The sequence below is a fragment of the Rana temporaria genome, chromosome 3 (assembly GCF_905171775.1).
Source record: "Rana temporaria chromosome 3, aRanTem1.1, whole genome shotgun sequence".
Taxonomy (NCBI): domain Eukaryota; kingdom Metazoa; phylum Chordata; class Amphibia; order Anura; family Ranidae; genus Rana; species Rana temporaria.
The window spans coordinates 388606074-388630081 of record NC_053491.1 but is presented as its reverse complement, the minus strand read 5'-3'; the positions used below and the strand labels follow the sequence as shown (position 1 = coordinate 388630081).

Here is a 24008-nt window from a genome sequence, read left to right as displayed (position 1 = left end):
AGTAGGCGAGGTTGAAAAAACCCAGTCCAACCTATGTGTGTGATTTTATGTTCGTATTGCACTGTATTTCTGCATGTGGTGGTCGTTATGGTGCCTAACCATTTTTAAATTATCGGCGCTCCCCGCTGAAACCAGTGCCTGTGGAAGAGAAACTGCGTAGAGGGTTCGTTACTGTAAGAGTGGTAAGCATGAAATTAAGGTTAAACCGCTTATCTTCTAATTTTAGTGAATTTCTACATGTCTTATTAAATTCCCTTTCACGGAAAAGCTTTATCCCTATTGTGAGGTCACCAGTACAGTATTTGTACTTTGAAATCATTTCCCCCTCTCAAGAGTCTCCTCCCCAGAGAGAACAAGTTCAGTGTGCGCAACCTTTCTTCATAACCAAGGTCCTTCAGTCCCTTTATTAGCTTTGTTGTCCATCTCTGGACTCTCTCCAGTTCCAGTACATCTTCCTGAGCACTGGTGCCCAAAACTGTACAGCATACTCCAGGTGCGGCAGGACCAGAGTCTTGTAGAGCCGGAGAATTATTTTATCTCTGGAGTTAATCCCCTTTTTAAATGCATGCCAATATTTTGTTTGCTTTGTTAGCAGCAGCTTGGCAATGTATGCCATTGCTGAGCCCATCATCTACTAGGACCCCCAGGTTCTCCCCCCAATGAGGAATCACAATTTTTGCCAACCAAATGCATTTTTTATAATTTTTTTAACATTTAACTTATTTGCCATGTAGTTGCCCACCCCATTCATTTGTTTAGATCCTCTTGCAAGGTTTCCACATCCTGCAGAGAAGTTATTGCCCTGCTTATCTTAGCATCGTCCGCAATTACAGAGATGAAGGTGAAAAAAAGATTTTGTGCTGCCGCTCCCTCCCAGACCCCAATTTTTCTTACCTGAGCCAGATCCTTCCAGCGGTGGGGATGAGCACAGCAGCTCCAGCCGCTGCCTCGGTTCTTCATTGGATAGGTTGATGGCAGCAGGAGTCATTGGCTCCTTCTGCTGTCAATCAAATCCAGTGACATGGGGCAGGCCGAGTCCTGCTGTCTGCGTCGATGGATGAAGCAGCAGAACTCTGGAGTGCGCCCACACACAAAAGTGTCCCCATGGAATGCAGCCCTCCATGGGGGCACTCGAGAAGAGGGAGAGCCTGGAGCACCGTGGGGGGGACCCCAGAAAAGGAGGATCAGGGCTGCTCTGTGCAAAACCCTAGCACAGAGCAGGTAAGTTTGACAGCACGAAAAAAAAAAAAAAAAAAGAACCTTTACAAATCACTTTAAAGCGGATTTCCACTCAAGAATGGAACTTCCGCTTATTGGGCTCCCCCCGGGGTCACATTTGTCACCTTTCCGGGGGGGGGGGGGGGGGTTAGATCTGCGGCGATTTACCCCATGTCCGTTCTCCCTTGCCCCTCCATCTTATCTTCTGGGAGACACAAGATGCCGGCGCTTGCACCCAAGAGCCGAAGGATGGGTCGACTTCGGGTGAGGACATTACGGGCGCCCGGGACAGGTAAGTGTCCTTAAAATTAAAAGTCAGCAGCTGCAATATTTGTAGCTGCTGACTTAATTTTATTTTATTTTTCCTTTTTGGGGGAACTACGCTTTAAACAAGTACACAGAATTTCTGGCATGATCAGCAGGTATTTTCTGGACTTGCAGAAAATGTTATTTGCGTAAAGGAAGCCGATATAACCACCACATCTAAGGACTGGTAAGATGCAATATAGCATTTTATCCATTTTCACACAGCTTTTAATTTTTTTTACAGCATTAATGCAACGATTGAAAAGGAGGGGCTGATAAGCAGACTTTACATTTTAGTGCAGAGTCCACTTCATTCTCTTAGGCTTCATTTACACATAGGTTATTTTAATCGCGGGCGGAATCACCATAATTCTACTCGCGATTCCAGAATCACAGCAATACACGGACGCATTTGCGTTGCCATGATTTCTTACGTACTAATCCCAACGCACACATTCCTGTTGAAATGGCTGTGCAACTGAGAGGGTGCTGTGGTGACCAACGGCTGGAACCGTTTAAAGTCAAAACAAAAATGGTCACCAGCACACCAGGGATCTCCAAAACTGGGTCCAAAAGTTTATTAGAAATCACATTATTACAACAGAAATTGTGATTGCTAGTAAAAAAAAAACTTTGGATACAATTTGAGATCCCAGGTGTGCTGGTGACCATTTTTGGTTTTGCCATTTCTTAATCCCACCCCACTGCTGCAATCACACAATGCGTGTCACCCAAAAGATGTTCCACAACTTTTTGTTTGGGCAACACGCATGCAATTTGGTTTGATCTGCAAAAAAAAAAAAGCTTAAAAGCATGCCAGAAAACACTTAGCTCAAGTGTGAATGTAGCCTGAGGCTATAGTCACACTTAGCTGAGCATTTTCAAGTCTGCCTGAAAAGTACCTCATGTACTTTGACAGGTATTTTCCTACAGGCAACAAAAAGCTCTCAAACAGGGTCATTGAAAATCGATGAGTTTTTCAGCTGGACGCACAAACTCAAGCAAAATCCCAAGTGTGAATGGGGTCTTGGGGTTTCTATCCATGTCTGTACTAGCGCCTCTGTAGCAGAGGATACCATAGAGTAAGAAGAAAATGTCTCCAATTAAGTGGAACCAGGATGTGGCAGTTGGATGTAGGAAAACATGGACTACCAAAGCAGTGGAACAGCTTATGCGTGCCTGACATAGAAAGTGTGTTCACAAAGCAAATAAACTCAGGTTTTGGCTTAAACTATTAAATTTGAACACCGTCAGCTTAGCCAAAGCAATGTACAATATAAACTGAGATCACACAGCAGTGAGGCTTTATGTATGGGTAACACGAAGAAATCTAACATGATACCTTCAGCATGTCTGCAGCCTCATTCCTGCGCTGGGCCATGTCCTCAGACTCTGTGAGCAGGTCCTCCAGCAACATGGATTTATACAACTGGCCCACCAGCTCGCTTTGTAATGTGTCCTTCACGTGGTTCACCAAGAAGTGCATCACAGCTTTTGGCACACTGTAAGGAGAAGCTTGTTAATATTCAGAAGCATCCAGAATAAAATAAAATTATGCATAAGACTGTTTACGCCACCACCTTACCTGTCCTGAATGTTCTTCCGCACGATCAGGAAGTAGGACTTTATTAGTCGCTCAATCACTTCGCAGTCACGCTGCTCACGAGCGGAGAGTTTTCTGGCAACTGGGACAGGCTGGAGAGAAAAGTATATAGAGTTATGGCACTGGGGAAAAAAAAAAAAAATTTATAGACATTACTAATTAATTAAATGACATTATCAAGTGCTTATAATAAACCTAACATTGACTATTATAACAGGTTTGCTTTCTAGAATAACTTTGCAAAAAAAACGTTGTTGGGGAAAAAAAGAAATGGTAGTTTCTTAGAATGTCTTGTGGAACACAGACAGACATTCTCCGCATCCTATAATGAGCTATTTGGGAGTCTTGGTCAAGTTGACAAGGTGTTCTAAAATACATTTTTGTCTCTTGTAATAATCATTCTTGAATGATTTAAAATGTTTGGGAAGTTCCTACACAGAAACGCCTTTGCTTTTGATCAACAGATCAGGTCCCAATGCATCTGTCATGTCCAATGATCTCCACATGTGGTAATCTGCCTATTTTCTAACCTTTACTTTGCAACTTCGCTCTTCTAAATAAACTTTGTAAACATGTCACCATGAACAGAGGTTGTTGCTTTCCTCATCAACACAGACCAATATTATCTGGGTTGGTTCAGATGAACGTGACACAATGACAACACCAGTGACTTAGACAGCAAAGTATGGAGTGCTGAGACCAAGGACTGACCACAGAGGTTATTCTGATAACCAGTGTTACAGAGGGATGAAATTAATTGGTCCACTTAAAAATCCTACCAGCTGGCACTTTAGTGCATATCTGGGTAAAAACACACATTTAGTACATCTCTCCAATAAATGCACATTTCTCCAACATTTGTCTCTTTAATAAATCTGCAAATACAGAAAAAAAAACACTTGTTTATCTGTCAGAAATCCAATGTGCTCCTGAATTCCTGTAGTGAACTGACAATGGAGTGGCTTTTCTGCGATGACATGCTAGGCAGGATTGCCATCCCTGGCCAGTTATACCCTGCTGGACTATAGAACACCCCCAACGTTGCAGAGATAATTAAAAGGGTATATGTTTTAGGGACCAGCCTGGGAGAACTTGGCACGGCTAATAGTGTCAGTGCAGAGGCACTGTATTGCTTGCTCAAACAGGAAGTTAGATCACTGGATTTTTGGCAGGATCAAACAGGTAATTTTTTAAATCTGTATCTTGCATTGTAAAGATTAAAGAGATATGGAAATATGCATGTATTACAGTGCTGAATATGCTTGTTTGATATTTCAATGACATACTTAATGGGAAACCTGTACTAAGGAATATAGAAACTGCGGCCACAAGTTTATAGGCACATAAATGCATTTAATATCTTTGTATGACTAAAGCAGACCTTCTATGGCAAATGGAAGGTCCACTTTTTGTGCCAGCACCTCGCACCCCCCAACAAAAATTAATGGCTTAAATTGTTTTTATTTTTTTTGCCATTGGTTCGAATAGGGTATGAGTCCTCAACAGGCCCAGGTGTGACCATCCAATCACAACCTGTTAGTCAGTGGTGTACCAAGACTGACACCCATTAACTGACCTGTCAGTTTGTGAACAATCATTCTACCTACTCCATCCATTCACACACACTCACCACATCCAGGAGGTTCACAGCGTGGCCCCTCTGGGGGCTGGCTGGGTGGATGGGTGCATGTCTGCTCTTCTCATCTCCTAGTAGATCGTCTCCTTTAGCCTTCAGCATCCCTCTCCAGTTACCAGCTCCAGCATCTGGCATGTCCCCTACAGAAGCTACCTGCAACAACAGCAAATATAATATACAGAATTTAAGAGGGAAAACATTTGGTAAAATTGCATCAAAACGGAAATCCAGGTAAAACACAAGAATAAACCCGATGAAAAATATACAAGGGGGCTGGTTTCCCTGCAAAAGGGATTTGTATTTTTGTCCTTCCAGTTCTAAAATGTACACAGCTTTGTCACACTGTACAGCTTTGATACTTCTCTGCTGCATTTAAGTAAAGCTGGACATGCACATCTCTAATCAGCCAAAATTCGAGCCATTAGTGGCCCTATGAACACCACTTGGCTCGACAATAGAGGGGCCAGGTGAGAAAGAAAAAAAATATATATATATCGCAATTTGCACAGTGACTGCATCCAATCAATATACAATTGCTTCATCCACACTGCTTAGTGTAAATAGAAGAATCTATGTGTGTATGGCTAGCCTGACACTTACAAGTGATACTTGTCATCTAGCTATTAAGGCCACGACAGAGCAGTCAGGAATGCAGGCACAAGCCAATGCTTCAATCTCCAGAAACAATTGGACTGACAAATATTCGAATGTAAAGCAAAAAGGTCTAAATTAATGAATGCCGCTCACTTTAGGAGCCGTTTACACTAATTGCTGTGCTTTTCCCACATCACAATCCACTCATGCGAACCGTTGCGGGTGTCCATGTTAAAGCGATAAAGCCTTGTTTTTTTCCCCCCATTTAAAAAAATAAACATATTATACTTACCTGCTCTTTGCAATGGTTATGGTTATTAGTATTCGCACCAAATTCCATGCAAGATCTGGCCTCGTCACATAACTGACAGAGCGATTCCTCCTCCAATAATAAGAGGGGAGGAAAGGGGGAACACTTCCGCTTGCGACCAAGGTTGTACAAGCCAACGAGTATTGCAGAAAGCTGCTACTATACCCCAGTGTTAGCAAGTGTGACTTCCTCCCTGGTGAGCAAAAGGCTAGTCTAATTACAGATGGAACTGTTGTGACGCTAGTTATGTTTTCATGCAGAGACTGCACGGACATGCCCATCACCCAAGCCAAGGGAAAAAAAATAAAAAATTAAGCCTTGCCTAACGGGGGAGGGGTTATGCCTAGGAAGGAGTTTTTTTTGCCAGTGTCCAATCACCTGAAGGTGGCAGCATAACCCTATCCTTGTGGCTATGAAGTCCTGTGTCCCATGATATACTTGTACATATCATGCATGAAAACTGATGTGAAACTGAGGTCTCTACGAGTGAAATCTGTGCTACCTTCTCAGTTTTCATGCGTGTTTCATTGAGTTTTTATGCACATTGACACCAGTTTTTATGCATGTCAGTTATGTTCCCTGTTCACACCAATGTTGATGTCAAGTTTTTTCCCCATTTCTGCATAGAAGTTGCAGATTCCTGCGCTGAAGGAATCTGCACAATGGCAGTGTTGTGGTTCGAACAGGGCACACAGAACAATGTTTGTTTTTTTGTACCCTTCAACACGTGCAAAAAAAATAAAAAATGTACTCTGGTGCAAATGAGGCCTTAAAGAAAACGGTTTGTAGAAGAGTTGTCAGAAAGGTGAAAACACGTTAGATTTTTACTTTGGTCTGTGGATTGCAGCTTTTCCCACACTTGCTTTCTAGTGAAACGGTTGTCAGGGGAACAGAAAAAAAAAAAGTAAATCTTTCTAATGAGACCCCAGATGGCAGTAAAAACCAGAAATGGATTTGAACACTTACAAACTGTAGGTACATTTTTTAAAAACACTTTAAACCCTTTAAAGAACCAGTGAGCGATAGAGATAAGGATCTGGATTTTGCATGCAGAAGGGGTAATGTGTGTCTCATGCAGTCACATGCCTTGTATCATACAGCAGACACACAGGCAAAGATGGAGAAACAGCACAGGTACAACAAACATGCCTCAAACTTGAAACCGCTACAGCCAAATCTGAACCATGCAGGGCAGCATGCAACACTATGAGAGCGGCACAGACCTTGCCATCAGCCTCAGTGGCAGAAGCAGGGGAGGACTCCAGGGGGGCAGATGGCAGAGGCCCTGGAGGTTTAGTAGACTGAAGAAAGAAAAAGAATCAGAAGAGATGGGGATTTTACTAGAGATTGCACACATTAAGCCAGTGATTCTCAACTCCAGTCTTCAAGGCGCCCCAACAGGTCATGTTTTCAGGATTTCCCTCAGGTGAAACAGCTGTGGTAATTACAGTACTAAGGCAGTGAAAGTGATCAAATCACCTGTGCAAAATAATGGGAAAAGCGTGAAAACATGACCCGATGGGGCGCCTCGAGTTGAGAAACACTGCATTAAGTTTTCAATCGTTACACGTCAATATAAGTCTTTATGAACCCACATTAAAAGCTGAGAAATTAAATTTTATGTAAATAAGAGACAGCTGGGCACATCAAAAACATTTAACAAATCGTCTTTCAAGGAAACTTGTACTGAAAGATGCTTGCAGTCATGCCAATGCGCTGGTCTCTATACTTTGAGCAGCTGACATTGAAAAAAGTATGAATTTACTCATATTTAAGGGGTAGAGCGCTTTTATTACTATTAGAAAGCTACATTAGCAGCCTTGAGGAGTTGAATAAATAAAAAGTAGGGCAAGACTATTTAATTTTTCTGGAGTAAATGATTCTCATCAGTGATAGCTACATACCTAAAGACCTAGGTGCTCAGTCACATGATCTCTTCTGAAGAGTATTAGCCAACATAACCCACCTTGTTTCAGTAGACGTCACATATACAAGTATCTAGGCCAGATGAGTGGCCAAGCATCGAAGGGAGCTCAATACTGCATTTTCTCCATGAAAGGCGAGGAATTCAGCCCTTCTAGAATACGATTTGTCCATCCCAGAACTTTAAAGTGGATGTAAACCCAAATTTTTTATTTTTTTTGCTGTCACAATGTAGAGTATTAGATTTCCTATCATCTGTGCCCAGTCTGGTTACAAAGTTAATCCAGCTCTGAGCAATCCTCTCTTCAGTGAGATAAAAACGGACAAACAAGAGAAAACGTTCTTCCCCCTTGCTGTGAATGACATGTAAATAACCTATCTCATACACTAAGCTTGAGACAGGCATTATTTTTCAATTCCCACCCCCACTCCTTTTCTGAAGTCATGTGGCTACTTTTATGGATTTTGACTGGATATTAGTGATGGTGGGTGGGGAGTCACGACTCCACCCACCGAGCTCCAGACAACAGACCCGCCCACAGAATCTGCAGTTTTTCAGTTCTTACAAGAGACAGAGGGGAGACATTTGACAGGTAAGGAAACATGCAGGAGGCATGTATATCCTTATAGATCAGCACTATGGCAGTAGTTTAGAAAGGATGAGAGTGGGTTTACATCCACTTTAAAGCTTTGATTGGTGGGGATGTTTATTCAGATTTCAAAAAGACTTTTGCAGTTTAAAGCCAAAACTATTTGGCATTAAGTTTGAGTTTTCCATTGGTGCTCAACCTGTGGCCCTCCAGCTGTTATGGAACTACAACTCCCATCATGCCATGCTTGTAACTGAGCCGCTTGCAATGCCTCATGGGGCTTGTAGTTCCAAAACAGCTGGAGGGCCACAGGTTGAGCACCCATGGATTAGACTGTCAGCTGGAGCAATTCCTTTACCTCATTGGCTGGTAAAATGGGTTGTCCCCAGGACAGGAAGCCAGGGGAAAGCTCTAACAGCAACACAAACCAAAAATGCTTCAACCTGGGGACATTTTAATATATATATATATATATATATATATATATATTTTTTTTTCTAAGGGTTTTACTGCCAGTTATATCCTGTGACCTTTGTGACCTCATGCATAACCTCATCAGTGACACACCTATTGCACCAAGTACACTCCTCAAAAGCCAATAACCCCAATAAGTACATTCAGCTTTAGGGACTTACACTGTGTGTACAAGGACAAGGTAAATGCACACGGCATAATATAAATAATCCTTGCAACATAACCACCCAAACATGCAATTTCTCTAAGCTGAGATGAACTGTATTCACACAGTTTAACATTCTTTATGGGGGATTTTCTTTTCAAAGAGAATATTTGTATAGGTTTGATATTTTTAGTCAGATAGTTATATATTTTTCTTCAGCTAGGCTCCTTTTTACATGTTCACCAATCATAACAAACGTTTTGTTTTCCCAGCAAAGTGGGTAACAGAGATGAATAGCTCAAGCTCTTATTAAAACACAGCTGGCCCTCCCTCTCCCCATTTCTTTGCTTTCTATGATTCTGTACACGTTCTTACAATTTAATGTGACAAAAACACACGATCGTTTCCTACAAACATGCTGCCAAGCCAAATAAAAAGCATGATCTATAAGCAGCATGGGCATCCTTCAGACAACCTATCACTGAGTAAATGCAAGTACCCGGCATAGATCCCAGAACCCCTGCACCCGGACACAGGGGTGAGGTCTCTGGGTGTGGAAAGAGGTGCTTAGGAACAGGTTAAGTGATAAACCTTAAATACGCAACATTTTACTAAAAGTGAACTTGGCCTATATAAAATCAATTCAATTTAGGAGTAATAATACTAAATTTCTTGGACGTAAAAACGGCACTATTCCCCAAAACAAATTAAGCATAATGTAGTCTCTCTCTAGGAATATACTGTCAACTGGGCCCATGGTAACAGCTCAGCCAAAAAAACATGTTCCAAAATCATCCCTACTCCACTGAAACCAGAGGAATGCGTTTGTTGGGAAGTGTTCTAAAGCCTCATACACACGATTGGACTTCCATCCGACTTTTCCGTGGATTTGGTCTTAATGGGCGATGGCCATGAACTTGTTCTGCATACACACGGCAGAACATTTTCAGCCAACTTTCACCAAATCACGTGGTTTTTCAGCCCTTTACCGCCACCCTTTGGGCAACTTCTGCTATTGTTGGCTGATGTTTAGCATTGGTTCTGAGCATGCGCGTTTGTACTTTGGACTTTAGACATTTGTTGTCGAAAAGTTTGAGCATTCACAGCGAACATTTGTCTGATGAAAAAGCGAAAATATTTGTCCGATGGAGCATACACATGGTCGGATTGTCCAATCAAACACGTTCGTCGGACCGTTGTTGTCAAAAAGTCTGATCCTATGTTTGGGCCTTAACACTCATGTAATGGACAAAAAAGTATAGCAAACAAATGGATTCCTAGTAGATTATAATGTATCACATTGGCTGTGCTCACTTTATCTGTAGGAGCTGAAGACCGCGGTACATCCCTGGTTAATTTGTTCCTCCTCTGTTCCTGCATGTCACAGAAAAACAAATATATTTTATACATTAAGATTTATTACCATTACCGGAGTTGGTAGAGAAGATTGTGCCCCTTGCTCACCTCTATATTGTTGTTCATGACACCACAGGCATCTGCAAAATCCGGATGTTTAGTGTTGATATAGGCAAGCTCAATGGCCACCAAATTGTGTACCTGTAATAAAAGACCCAACATGGTTATATATATATATTATATATATATATATATATATATATATATATATATATATATATATATATATATATATATATATATATATATATATATATATATATATATATATATATATACACACACACACACACACACACACACACACACACAGTAGAAGATCTAAAAAAAAAAAAAAAAAATAGGATTTTTTGTACTCACCGTAAAATCCTTTTCTCTGAAGTCCATGGACGGACACAGCTCCTTAAATCTTGACAAGTGGGTTATGTTCCCTGTTTACAGGAGAGGACTAGGCAGAAACATGTTAAATAGTTAAATACATGTTACATTAACAGAGTTGAACAGCCCCGCCCAGGGGGCGGTCCCTCCAGACATAACCCTCCTCACTGCAGCTTGCAGCCTCAGTTCGTAACAAGCAGTACAAACCTAAAAAGGAGGGGTGGGAGCTGTGTCCGTCCATGGACTTCAGAGAAAAGGATTTTACGGTGAGTACAAAAAATCCTATTTTCTCTTATCGTCCATGGACGGACACAGCTCCTTAAATCTTGACAAGTGGGACGTCCCCAAGCAGTGTCAAAAAACGAGGGGTGGGAAATATATCAGTAAAAACAATTTTAACTTCACCCCAAAACAAGCCGAGCTCCTCAACGGAGGAGGTGCAACTTTAAACAGCCGCCGGCAAAAACTAGCGGCTGAAAAAAACATCATAAGATGCACTCACAGCAACCATGTAAATTCTGGAAAAAGCGTGAACGGACGAGCAAATCGCCGCCTCGCACACCTGTGAGACCGACGCATGATGTCGGGAAAAAAAAAAAAAAAACCCAGGAAGCACCAATTGCCCTGGTCGAAAGTGCCGTGACCGGAAAGGGGGGCCCGCCCTTAGGAGCATAGGCCTGTATGACGGCCTGCCCGATCCACCGAGAAATGGTGGTCGACGAGACCGCCAGGCCCTTTTGTGGACCAGACACCGACACAAAAGAGAGTCAGAAGCTCCGAAATGGAGCCGTAGTAGGCTGGTATACCCGCAAAGCGCGTACCACGCCTAAAGTATGAAAGGCCGAAACCTCCTTCGGAAGAAGGGAAGGTCGCGAGCGCACCATCACCTAATCCTTATGGGGGATCAAGCATGGCGGCTTGCAAGACAAGACCGCCAACTCAGAAACCCCTCTAACAGAGGTAAAGGCCACTAAAGGGGCCACCTTCTGAGATAGTGTCAAGAGAAAATCTCTCTGATGTTTCCAAAAGGAAGGTTCCTGAAGAACCGAGAGCACCAGAGTCAAAACTCATGGGGGAAGAGATGGGCCAAGAGGGGAAAGTATATGACAAACCCCTTGCACACAAAAAAAGGGGACCCACCAGGGAACGGGCCGCAAAAAGGCCACTAAAAGAACACAGCCAAGGCTGAAATCTGCCCCCAAACGGTGCTTTAAGCAATTTTTAGATCCAATCCAAGCTTTAAAAACAGCAGGACCCTGGACATTGAAAGTACGCCCGTGGACGTCACTCCATCCCTTCGCACCAAGAGAGGTGCGACGGTAGATCCTCCGGAAGAAGACTACGGTGCCCTGTTGAGATGACCGAGTCAGACAGACCCTGGTCACCTAAAGTCTGGCTTCCAATAACCATGTTAAGCAAGTCAGTGACTGTACAACAGGAGGAAGTATGGGACCTTGAGACAGGAACCTCCTGCCCTGGCAATCGCCAGGGTGCCTCCGCTACCAGGCGCCCGATATCAGCGTACCAAGGACGCCGAGATTAATCTGGAGCGATTAGAATCATCGGGATCTCCTCAGCATCCACTCTGTGGAGCGGCCGAGGAAGCAACTACCATGGAGGAATGGCAAAAAATGACCGATACAGACAACACAGGGCCACCAGCGCGACTGACGCGTCTGTACAAGATCACTAGACCTGGCCACTAACTGACACCCTTGCGGCGGAGACAAGCTGCCAGGAGATCCATGCCATGTGAGGCTCACCTCCTGCAAGGGAGCCGAAACACCCCAAGCACAAAGACCAGTCGCCCTGGTCCAGCATCTGGCGACTCCAGTAGTCTGCCTGCCGGCATACCTGATGGTAGACTGAAGCCACGGCCGTGGCGTTGTCCGGCTGAAACCAGATTGGTCGACCACAAGGAGAAGCATAGCCTGATCGCCTAAAATAGTAGGACAATGAACAGTAGACAGCACCTGGTATTCCCAGGCGGTCTTCCACCAGGCACTAGCCAGGCCCGACCCTGGGTAGCTACCGAGACCAGACACATTCAAGGAGGTGTGGTCATAGGTCCACGCAAGTCCAGCGACTCAGGGCCGACTGGACCCCCCAGTTTTGTGAACCTCCAGGTTCACAACCCGTGGGCTGGCATTCGTCGTAAACACCGACCACTGGAAGGAAGGAACAACTTCCCGGACCGAAGAGTCGGGAATCTCTGTCACCAACTCAGAGAGACTCTGACTAGGTGGCGCACAGGAATCTAATGATTTCAGAGACAAGAGATTTTTACCACCTGGACAGTAGTTCCACTGGAAAACCAGGGTGTGGAACTGGGCATACAGTACCACCTTGAAGGAGGCTACCCACAGACCCTGAACCAGCAGGCGCCCGGAGAGAAGACCGATTGCGTGATGCCAATACCTTCTCCGCAGACTGAAGAGTCTGCAATTTCTCCAGGGGAAGAAGGACCTTTGCCACTGAGGAGTCTGGATCAACACTAGATACTCCAACGCTGAGTCGGAAACCTAGCATGCCCATAATTTGAACCCTGGGTCGCACACATGTAGGGCAGGCTTGCTGCCACTGAGCTACACTTTCTGGCCTAAACGTTTAACATCCACCCGAATCTTCGGAGGGTCTGAATGGGAATAACCCATCCACTAGGTCGGAGACAGAAGCTGCTCTCAGAAGAAAGTCGTCAAAGTAGCCAATGAGGCAAAGCCTCGCTGTCCCAACAAAATTCAAATAAGTGCGAGCTCCTAGCTGAAAACCCATGGTGCTGACGCCAGATCAAAAGGGAGGGCCACAGGCTGACAGAGACCCTTCTCTCATCACGAAGCACAGAAAAAAACACTGACATGTGCAAAACGGGACATGCATGTATGCGTCCCTGATGTCCGAGGACGTCAGGACATCCCCCGGATGAAGCGCAGCTACCACCGAACAAATGGATTCCATGCGGAACTACCCGACGTTCACAAAGGTATGTAGGGCCTGAGGCCCATAGAAAACCCCAAAACTCTTGTCCTGCAGGAAAGGTAAAATTACCTTGCAGCTTAGCAAATCCCACACTGCCCAAGGCAGACCGACGTGCTGGGAGGGGAAGACACAAGGACAGAACTTTGTTCTGTGGATAGGAGGAAACCCTATCTAGTACTCCGAAGAGACCACCTCGCAGACCCACTAGTCGGAGAGCAGGGAGGTTTCACTGAATTGTGAACCTGCAAGCCGCCCCTCCCACCTAGAGACAGGGAGGGAAGGCTATATACATTGGCAGGATTTGGGTGCCGGCGTGATCGGCTTATGCACCCAGGGACAGATTAGTCCCCCAGCTGGGCCTTTGACGGCCTGGGAGGGTTGCCCCTAAATAATACACACACATAGTGTGTATGTATATTATGTAGGTGTATGCACACATGTCTTTGGAGGAAACCGGAGTACCCGGAGGAAACCCACACAGACACAGGGAGCGACAATGCAAGCTCCAGGCAGATTGGCGTCAGTGTGCAGATTGGCGTCAGTGTGCAGATTCGAACCAATGACTCTTTTGCTGCCAAGTAATGGAGTTAAGCACTACACCACCGTGTGCATAAAACCATTCTGAAACAGACGCCCTGGATAACAAGGGCGCAGCATTCAATGAAGCATCACAGACCTATATGAGGCCCTGGACCAGCTGGTCCGCTAGGCTAATAACCTCAGGAGAGAGTCGGTGCTCCTCCACTGTCTGGTGCAAAATGCTCACTCTGAGTTGTATACAGCACTAGGGGTCAGGACTACTCCAAGATGGCCGCCGAGCGTTCAGAACGCGGCTACAGGAAAAAGGCCAGCACAATGTAAGCTGCGCCATAGCGTGGCCACGACAAAATGGGCGCCAATGGGAGTTTTCAATGTAATTGAAAAATCTCCCAAAAAAAATAGCGCCAGCGACCACTGAGACCCCAGTGTAGTGGCCACAATAGGCCGCAAGCCAGATCCCAGCATGGTAAACATGGAACGGGTCAGTACTTCGGATCTTCTATCAGTCAGATCCATACAAGTAGGGGTTCCCGCCCGGCGGTGAGGGACTACAAAAGCCCTCAGTGGCTTTTCTCATTCCGCATCTCAGAAATTATCAAAGAAGGGCACAGAAGGAAAAAACCTACACAGCGGTCTGATTTGTGTGATCCAAAAAAGACCGAGCCCTCAGCGGAAACCCAGCTGCACTATGCAGCTTAGGAGAGTCCCTTGCAGCAGTAAAAAGCGCACCCATAAATGCCTTATTCTGCCTTCTTTTTTTTTTTTTTTTTTTTTTTTTTTAACTAGGTACCTAGTCCATGGCTCCATAACAGAGCATTCCCCAGGGGATAACGGGGGAAGGGGGCACTCTTTTACCGCCCGCCCGCAGTCCACCCCCACCCTGGCACAAACTGTGTCCAGGACTAACAATAAAAACTCTGTGGGAATCACAGGTGCTAACACCTGCTGCCACCACCAGCATGTGGGGAAGGACCCAGATACTGACTCCAATATTTACATATAGTGTGTATTATAATATGCACACCTGTCCATACAAATAGACAAAAGCTCCTAGAGCCCTATTCAGGGCCTCTCACCCACTTGCTGCGCTGACCAGGGGTAACCAGGGGACTCCCTCAGGAGGAGACTGCACAGCGCTGCCTGTGAGGAAAAGAACCGTGAGGTAACTTTTGCAGGGACCTGTGTTTAAACAGGAAAAGCCTCATAGGGCTGTTTTATTTAAGGACAAGTCACAGATACAGCATAAAAAGCAAAACCATTACAGGTGTCACCAATCAGTCAGCGTCTGCTGAAGTATAATCATAAACATCTGTGCTCATCACAGGGCTTTTTACCTCACAGGAAAGCCCAATACAAAAAAGAAAAAACACAGGCCAGATAACACAGTCCCCTCAGGAAGGCCCCCTCCCCCTGACAGCGGCAATGTTAGCAATGCAGCAAGGGAAAGGAGCAGGGAAGTAAGGGGAAGGGACCCCCGAACCCCAGGAATGCCCAGCTGTACCAACCCACCGAAGCAGGAGGGACTGTACTTACCCGTCCGAGCGAGGACTCGCTGACGCATTCCTGACAGACCTACAACCGCAATGGAGGTAGCTGTCGGCCCGGTCCACTGTGATTGAGACAACACCACAGCTCAGTCATATGTGGACCTCGGAGCAAAGCTCACCGGCCACCTCAGGAGTCATGGCGTGGCAGACCAAGCCTCTTTGCAAAGGTGTGCCCACGCTTGCTGGTCGGACTGAGTAGACTACAAGGATCTATATTATCCAGCCTGTCTCTCAGCCAACAGTTGAAAGAAGATTCTTCAAGAAAAAGTAAAGTAAAATAAAATAAAATTTCTCCTCAGGGCGCTGGGCCCAAAGGGAGCCATACGTCCTTCTCCTTTGCTAGGCAGAACGAAACTGAGGCTGCAAGCTGCAGTGAGGAGGGTTATGTCTGGAGGGACCGCCCCCTGGGCGGGGCTGTTCAACTCTGTTAATGTAACATGTATTTAACTATTTAACATGTTTCTGCCTAGTCCTCTCCTGTAAACAGGGAACATAACCCACTTGTCAAGATTTAAGGAGCTGTGTCCGTCCATGGACGATAAGAGAAATTAAGGTTTCCATTTCTCCATTCAAATGCACAGACTCAGATTTAAGGCTGATTGCCATTTCAACCATGCTTGCCCAGAGAATAGCTACAAGGTGGATCTTAAGTCAAAACTACAAAACATGGGTGCAGATATGGGACTTGAGTCAAATTGAAACTATGAGCAAAATAAAAAAAAAATTTTGTTAAATGCAATAACATAATGTTGGTTTTCCAACAGCTTCCCCTGTAACAGTTTGTTACTAGAGCCATTATTTACACTTTAACAGGGTGACAACACTTAAAGCGGTAATTCACCCATAAAAATGTTTACCCTTAGATTAATGCTCATTTTGTCTAGGGGAATCGGCTAGTTGTTTTAAAATCAAAGCTGTACTTACCGTTGTAGAGAGCGATCTTCTCCGCCGCTTCCGGGTATGGTCTTCGGGACTGGGCGTTCCTATTTTGATTGACAGGCTTCCGACAGGCTTCCGATGGTCGCATCCATCGCCTCACGAGTAGCCGAAAGTCGTTGCGGCTCTATACTGCGCCTGCGCACCGACGTTCGGCTACTTTCGTAAAATCGTGACTCGATGGATGCGACCGTTGGAAGCCTGTCAATCAAAATAGGAACGCCCAGTCCCGCAGCCCATACATGGAAGCGGCGGAGAAGATCGCTCTCTACAACGGTAAGTACAGCTTCGATTTTAAAACACCCGATTCCCCTATACAAAATCAGCATCAATCTAATGTTAAAAAACTTTATTCCCGGGTGAACCTCCGCTTTAAGGGGTTGTAAAGGTAAAAAGAAAAAAAAAATCCCTAAATAGCTTCCTTTACCTTAGTGCAGTCCTCCTTCACTTACCTCATCCTTCCATTTTGCTTTTAAATGTCCTTATTTATTCTGAGAAATCCTCACTTCCTGTTCTTCTGTCTAACTAAACACAGTAATGGGAGGCTTTCTCCCTGGTGTGGAGAAAGCCTCTTGAGGGGGGGAGGGGCGAGCAGGAGTGTCAGGACACTCTCTACTTTGCAGATAGAGAAAGGAGCTGTGTGTTAGTGGGTGTCCTGACACTCCTGCTCGCCCCCTCAAGAGGCTTTCTCCACACCAGGGAGAAAGCCTCCCATTACTGTGTGTAGTTACAGACAGAAGAACAGGAAGTGAGGATTTCTCAAAAGAAATCAGGAAATTTAAAAGTAAAATGGAAGGATGAGGTAAGTGAAGGAGGACTGCACCAAGGTAAAGGAAGCCATTTAGGGAAAAACTTTTTTTTTTTACCTTTACAACCCCTTTAACTCTGCAGTTGAATCACAAAACTGCACTGTCATCCAGTGCACACTGTAGGCTTAGATGGACTTCTTAAAGTGGAGTTCGGGCAAAAATGTAACTGTTCAAAAAAAATAAAACATTTTTTTTATTTAATATAAAAATATTAAGTGGAGATTCTAACCAGACAATCTTTCCCTTTCTGGATAAATCACCAATCCCACAACCCCCACACGTCCCTTGAGAACCCGCATAGGGGAACACTATTGTGACACAAATAATCCAAACGCTAGAAACATTTCAAATGCAAAACGTCACTTTAGGGAAAGTCATCAGGGCGATCTTTCCTCTTTCCGTTTTAGAGGAATAGAACGGTTTTCTCACTCGCCCAGAGGAGGTGACAGAGAGAGAAGACTATTGGGGAGAGAAGCATGGTGGATTTTCAGATCAAAAACTAGATCGCCTCAGGGGTTAAACCTGAGGTGGGATCTGGATTTGCACTTACATTAAGTATGCCTCTTCCCATAGCCTTCTGTCTTCTGGTGTCTTTTTTTCCCACATAACTGGATCATTTTTATCTTTTGTATTTAATGTTTCTTGTATTTCATGGTATGTTTTAATCATGTATATGTGCATGGATGCATGCATGATTGTGTGCACACATGTACATATCACTACAAGTTGTGTTAACAATAGTGGCATACACATGGATCACCCAATATGCATTGCAGCAGATTTCCTTCTTTGGATAATTGCCTGCGGTCAATTTAGACAATTAATGGGTGGAGCCAGTGATCCTTAGAGCTACCATTTATTTCACAAGTTTCATGTTTAATATGTGGTTATGACTAAGGCCTTATAGGCTGAAACGCGTCAACCTTTCCTATTGCCTTTGTCTACTGTGGCTTGTCAATAAATACGTCAATTGTTTAAGAGCAACGACCAGCGTGCGGATCATCTTTTCTTCATTATTCTATGCAGCCAGCGACTGTGGATCGAGAACCCGGGAGCTCTGCTTTCCATGGAATGTATGGGTAGTAGCACTGACTTTGTTTATATTCTGAAAATTGATCCCTGGTGAATATTTTTTTTTAGAGAAATGATTACAGGAGTGGCTGCCAGGCATTTAGGAGGTGATACCGTTTTACAAATGCCTTTTTTTTTGACAGATGAAATACTGTACCACAACCCTAGGGTTCGGTTCATATTTGCGGCGCAGCACCAAACACAACATTGGACATTTCTACCCCAGCCATGAAGCAAAGCATTATTGTAAAACTCCACTTGGGGTGGTGTGGGGTCAGAGGTGTATGCTCCCCAGCCACCTGTGTAATTGAACCTTTAAACATAATTCCAGAATAAACCATTTTTGTTAAAATAATGTCTGGACTACGTTTTATTGTATAGGAATCCACAGCGAGATACAAGCTGCATTTCACTCCCATTGGCCTGTGTGTTATTGTTATCTGCAGCTTTGGTATTCAGCCTTTCCAGTCTTGTATCTTATGAAAACTATTGCTAAACTTTCAAAGAGGAAATTGTGGCAATTTATTGGTTAGTAAGCAGTACATCCTCTTACCATCTCATTGGTTACAGGTAGGCGTTTCCGCAGAAGCGACGTGACCACCTCGACTATGGCATCGTGCAGCTTTGGGAACCTCAGGAGCTCCTGAAAAAAGGGAGCAAAATGAGAAACATCAAACCAGAGTCTGCACAGGATTACATAAATCACTTAGCACCAGAATACAGCCTAAATACAGAAACAGTATATCCTAAAGTGTACAATTACCTGTGTGCTGTAATTGCTGCAATGCTGGATGATCCTCTGCATCTCCTCGTGAACAAGTTCTACGCACCGTAAACTTGGCTCTTCCAATCGTTTCACTTGTCTCTTCACCAGCAACTCAAAAGACACTTCTGGGACAAACAAGGCTGGTCTTGGACCCTAAGAGGACAAAGAATACATTTTATTCAGCTTTAGTCATCTGGGTTTCATCAGGTACACAGACTGTTCACTCCTAGTCCCTGACCTTGGAAGAGCTTAGAATCCAATGGTCATACAGTCCAGTAAAGCTGGGTAGAAAATAGTTACCCCATTAGTATGTTTTGGGGTAACAGGAAAAAGCAAAACACACCTGGAGCAAACCACCTAACTACTGGGAAAAACAAAACTGAACACACCACATTTGTTTAGCAATTATAAAACTAAAAATATAGATAAAAAGGTTTTCTTGAAAAACTACAGCCAAAAGTTTTTTTTTTAACTTGCCTGTAAAATCAATTTCTTGGAGTACATCATGGGACACAGAGCAGGCTATAATCACGAACATCAGGGTTTTGCACCACCTACAGGTGAATGGATACCGGCAGACCACAAACTGACAGGAAGTCCTCCCCTAAATAACCCCTCCCACGCAGGATGTCCCCCAGTTTTGCAACCAGCAATGAACTCCCAGAAAAAGAGGAGAGGGGCCTCCGAGTCCTGCGATGTACTCCAAGAAATGGATTTTAAAGAAAAAAAAAAAAAAAATATCAGATTTTCTTTATCGTACATCACAGGACACAGAGCAGGCTATAAGCAGGACCTTCTAGGATGTCCCAAAGAAATACACTTGGGAGGGAAACGACAACAAACCACCACCATCAACCAAAAGGACCTACTCCGCCACCCGTAACGCACTGCGGACAAAGACCGTATCCTCCGTGGCTCCAACATCCACTTGGTAAAACTAAGTGAATGTATGCACTGAAGACCATGTTGCAGCTTTGCAGACCTGAGTCACTGATGCCTGATAGTGAACAGCCCAAGATGGTCCCACACTCCTGGTAGTGTGCGTTCTTACCTGAAAGGGTGAAACTTTACCCTTCAAAAGCATAGGCTTGAAGATTACTTGCCAGATCCAAAGTAAAAAATAGTTGCTTTGGCTGCTGTCTGATCTTTCCCAGGCCCATCTGACAGCACAAAGAATCCAATTCCCCGACTTCTGTGGACAATCTCAAAATCGATCCTGACCCCCCAAACTACATCCAAAGTATGGAGCCATCTTTCCCCTGTCGACTGGACTAGGAATAAAAAGGTGACAAGACAATGTCCTGCTTCAAACAATAACTAGAAACCACCTTACACAAAAAAGATGGATGAGGACCCAACACCAAGAACGACTCATTACGTAAAAGGGCCGCCAGCTCTGATACTCTTTCCAAAATGATAGAAATAATAAAAAAATCCTGCCAAGTGGAAAAGGACTGATAGAATTTCCTAAATTGGTTCAAAAGCTGGCATCTGCAACACAGCCAAGACCAAGTTCAAGTCCCAAGGACACTCCCAAGGGTGGCCTAACAGGTGGTGTTGTCTGCGATACTCTCTTTAAAATAGTACAAAAAAACAAGTGAGAAGCAATCGGTCTCTGAGGGGGTGGGGGGGGGGGGGTGGATCAAGCCGAATTTTGGCCTTTTAAGCAGTTGTGAAGGATCACCTTTTATAACAACCTATCCAGTTTGAAATGAAAGACAAATCATTTTTGTATAGAATGAAACATTATAAATACCCTTTTCCCCTTTTTTAGAAGTGATCATATTCCCACTGTTCTCAGCAGCACACGGAGCTTCCCAGTGAATGGTTGTGCAGCAGGGGGGAGAGCAGCAGCACACAGAGCTTCCCAGTGAATGGCTGTGCAGCTGGGGTGTGTTAGGACAAGTCTGATCATTGGAGGAGAGCATACCGTGTTCCCAGCCTAGCTAGAAAACTGACCATGCTGTGTGCTTCCCTGCTTAGTGTGGTTAGTTTTTAATAGGAAAACAGGGGGACTGGCAGGAACACCAAGTATTTCACATAAAGGAATACAAAGAGAACAGGATACTTTATCATACAAGTACATGGTAGAGCAGGCACATAAAAGGAATATGAAGTTTTGGGGTAACAAAACATTTTAAAAACAAATTTGCCTCCAATCCCAAACATATTTCCACCGGTTTGCCACTCCCTGGCTTTACCTGCTTGAGCAATAGATCGTCCAGGTAGAATTCTCCTGGTCAAACCACCATTCCCCATAAAAGGGAACACCTGCCAGCAACTTATTGCAGGGCAGTGCAGCCGACCAACTTTTTAACCACAAGACTGTGCCAGTGCATTGATACTAGACCCATGCGTGAAATTTGCTGCATTGAATCCTCAAAAGGCATGAACTGCAAAACATAAGGCACGGGTAAATCTGCCAAGTCCTCAGCAGTATTCTCCCTGTGTCCTGCAGCATGGTTTACCAACCGCTTCATTGGTCTTTTAGACTCAGGCAAACTCCAATGGCTGCCAAAGCTGGCTGTGCAGCAGACCCAGCTTAAGCAAAGAAAGCCTTCAGTAGAGATTCTAGCTTCTTATCAGTGTCCATTCACCTATAGCTGGCACATAACCCAGATGGTCACGATTACAGCCTGCTCTGTGTCCCATGATGTACAAGAAAGAAAAAGGGTATTTGTATGCCCTGTAAAAAATCCTCTCCATCTGTGCCTATTAAGGGACTTAGGAAGTCTTAACCCTCTGAATTGATGAGGCTGAAAAGTCCACCTTGCATAACATGTGAACACAAGATCAGGGGGCAGCCACTTCCTGTTTGTCTGCTTTGTTTTGAGGGAAGTTTCACATAATGTGCATACTAGCACAATATGCCTTTGCCTTGCAGGTAAGGGGGGAAAAAAGACCGCAAACACTTTCTCATTGAACTTGTTTTTCTAACTATTTCTCTATGGAGATTGGAAACAACTTAAGTTAATTGCTGCTCCCAAGTGCTCAATATCCTTTAGACGTGCACCTCTAGCTCTGCAGCTCTCATTGGCCCCTCTTATGACTCCCCCCCCCCCTTCCTAGCAAACTCACAAGAGTGAGAGCTGTGCATGATATCATAAGCCTAGGCTTTTTACCAGACAAACAGGAAGTGGCTGCCATTCTGCTGACGTATATGTACAGGAGCCGGTCGGGAACCGGTTAAGTCATTTAAAGTGGAGGTCCACACAAAAGTGGAATTTCCGCTGTCCTCATTCACAACACAATGTTGTGTACATGCACATTGCAATAAAATGTAACCCGTCTATCTTAACTGAACGCATGCAAGTGCCTGTAAATGCAACCAAAACTACAGATATCATTTATTTTTTTGTAGTATATTGACCCTTTCAGGCACTTGTCACTTCACAGTAGAAGACATGAAAATGCATGCAACATGCATAAAAATAATGCGCATGGAGATGCATTTTAAATTGCAGTTTTACATTTTTTTTATTATTATTTGCAGCGCGGTGTGAAAGGACACTTCAAGGAATGCGGATATTTCAGAAAACATACCGTTGCATTTCGGATAGCTGTAAGAATGTCAATAGTGGTCAGTCCACCCAACGGATCAACAGACTCCAGCGTCCTCCCAAAAGTTTCATGGAAGATGTAGCAAATTCGCGCTCCACCACACCTGTCAAAATTAATGTAACAGAACAGATCAAATTCTGGAACATTGTGCCGACTAGCTGCTGAGGTAGAGAATAGGCAATAAAAAAGTCACAACAGATGTCAGTTTTCAGAGCAATGGTGAGTACTCACAGTTCTGATGTCTCTATGTATTTTGCTGTGCCTTCAATTGTGTTACAATATTCTGTGGCAAACTTTGTGATGAGCTGCAGCAGGGTTGAACTCTTGTCCTCCACTGGCTCACCATAGCTGTTGAGCAGTGACTGATACTGAGCAGCCAAAACATTGATCCTGGTTTTTAACTCTGGCAAACAGTCTCTTATGTGGTGCATCAGTAGCCTGTAGACAAGGACAATACAGTTCAAAATAATATGAATATGAATAAAAAAACAAAACAAAAAAAACAAACCCCAAACAAAAAAAAGACTTAGTGGACGGGTAGTTGTCCTGTTGCCTAATAGCACTGGGGTTTCGATTATCCACCAACATTGGTATAGCATTTGTATGCGGTCTCTGCAATTGGGTGCTCAAATTTCCTCTCTGATGTATGTGTATAGATTCTAAATAGATGTAAACACTAAATAAATGGACAACTTTGTTAGAGCACCATATCATAAACAAATACCATAAAATACAGTTTTCACTTCTTTGTTGCATGTAGGAGTCTGTGAGCACCTACCGTCTTTCAGCTACTTGCTGTCTGCATGCACTCGGCTGCACACTGTGGCTCTGGACTGCCTTTCTGACAGGGAAAACTGAACCAACCATGCCTGCACAACAGGTGTCAGGATTGACCGTTGTCAGTGGTGCAGGTGACAACACAAGAGCACAACGCGAAGACAGCCGTCACCCCTCCTATTATTTTATTGAAAGTACTTTAATACAATTTAGCAAAGTGAAATTAACATGTTAAAAAGAAAAAAAAAAAAAACACACACACCACGTATCCCCCATAGTAAAATAAAAAAGCGCCACCTATGTCATTACAGAACATAATCGTGACTAAACAGCTGCCGGAATGAACCATGACGACGGGTAACATGCTATCCAACACAACTAGAAGTGTTGTATCACAGTGATAACCAGAGTTCTGCAGGAGAGTAAAGAATG

At 44.1% G+C, this 24008-nt stretch overlaps 1 protein-coding gene across 8 annotated transcripts in view; it reads right to left on the bottom strand.

The window, feature by feature from the left end:
• DNM1L (dynamin 1 like) overlaps positions 1-24008 on the bottom strand; it is a 59279-nt gene that overhangs the window by 2676 nt on the left and 32595 nt on the right. For 2 of the 8 annotated variants that reach the window (XM_040345765.1, XM_040345767.1), the window contains 10 exons: positions 23031-23237; positions 22782-22902; positions 19236-19391; positions 19026-19115; positions 10264-10356; positions 10114-10173; positions 6891-6968; positions 4758-4916; positions 3110-3249; positions 2867-3026 (listed from right to left, as the gene is read on the bottom strand). In XM_040345765.1, coding sequence (XP_040201699.1) covers positions 2867-3026; positions 3110-3249; positions 4758-4916; positions 6891-6968; positions 10114-10173; positions 10264-10356; positions 19026-19115; positions 19236-19391; positions 22782-22902; positions 23031-23237 — 1264 coding nt within the window. The remainder of the gene's footprint in view (positions 1-2866; positions 3027-3109; positions 3250-4757; positions 4917-6890; positions 6969-10113; positions 10174-10263; positions 10357-19025; positions 19116-19235; positions 19392-22781; positions 22903-23030; positions 23238-24008) is intronic. The other 6 variants (XM_040345766.1, XM_040345770.1, XM_040345772.1 and 3 more) reach the window with 4 other exon arrangements.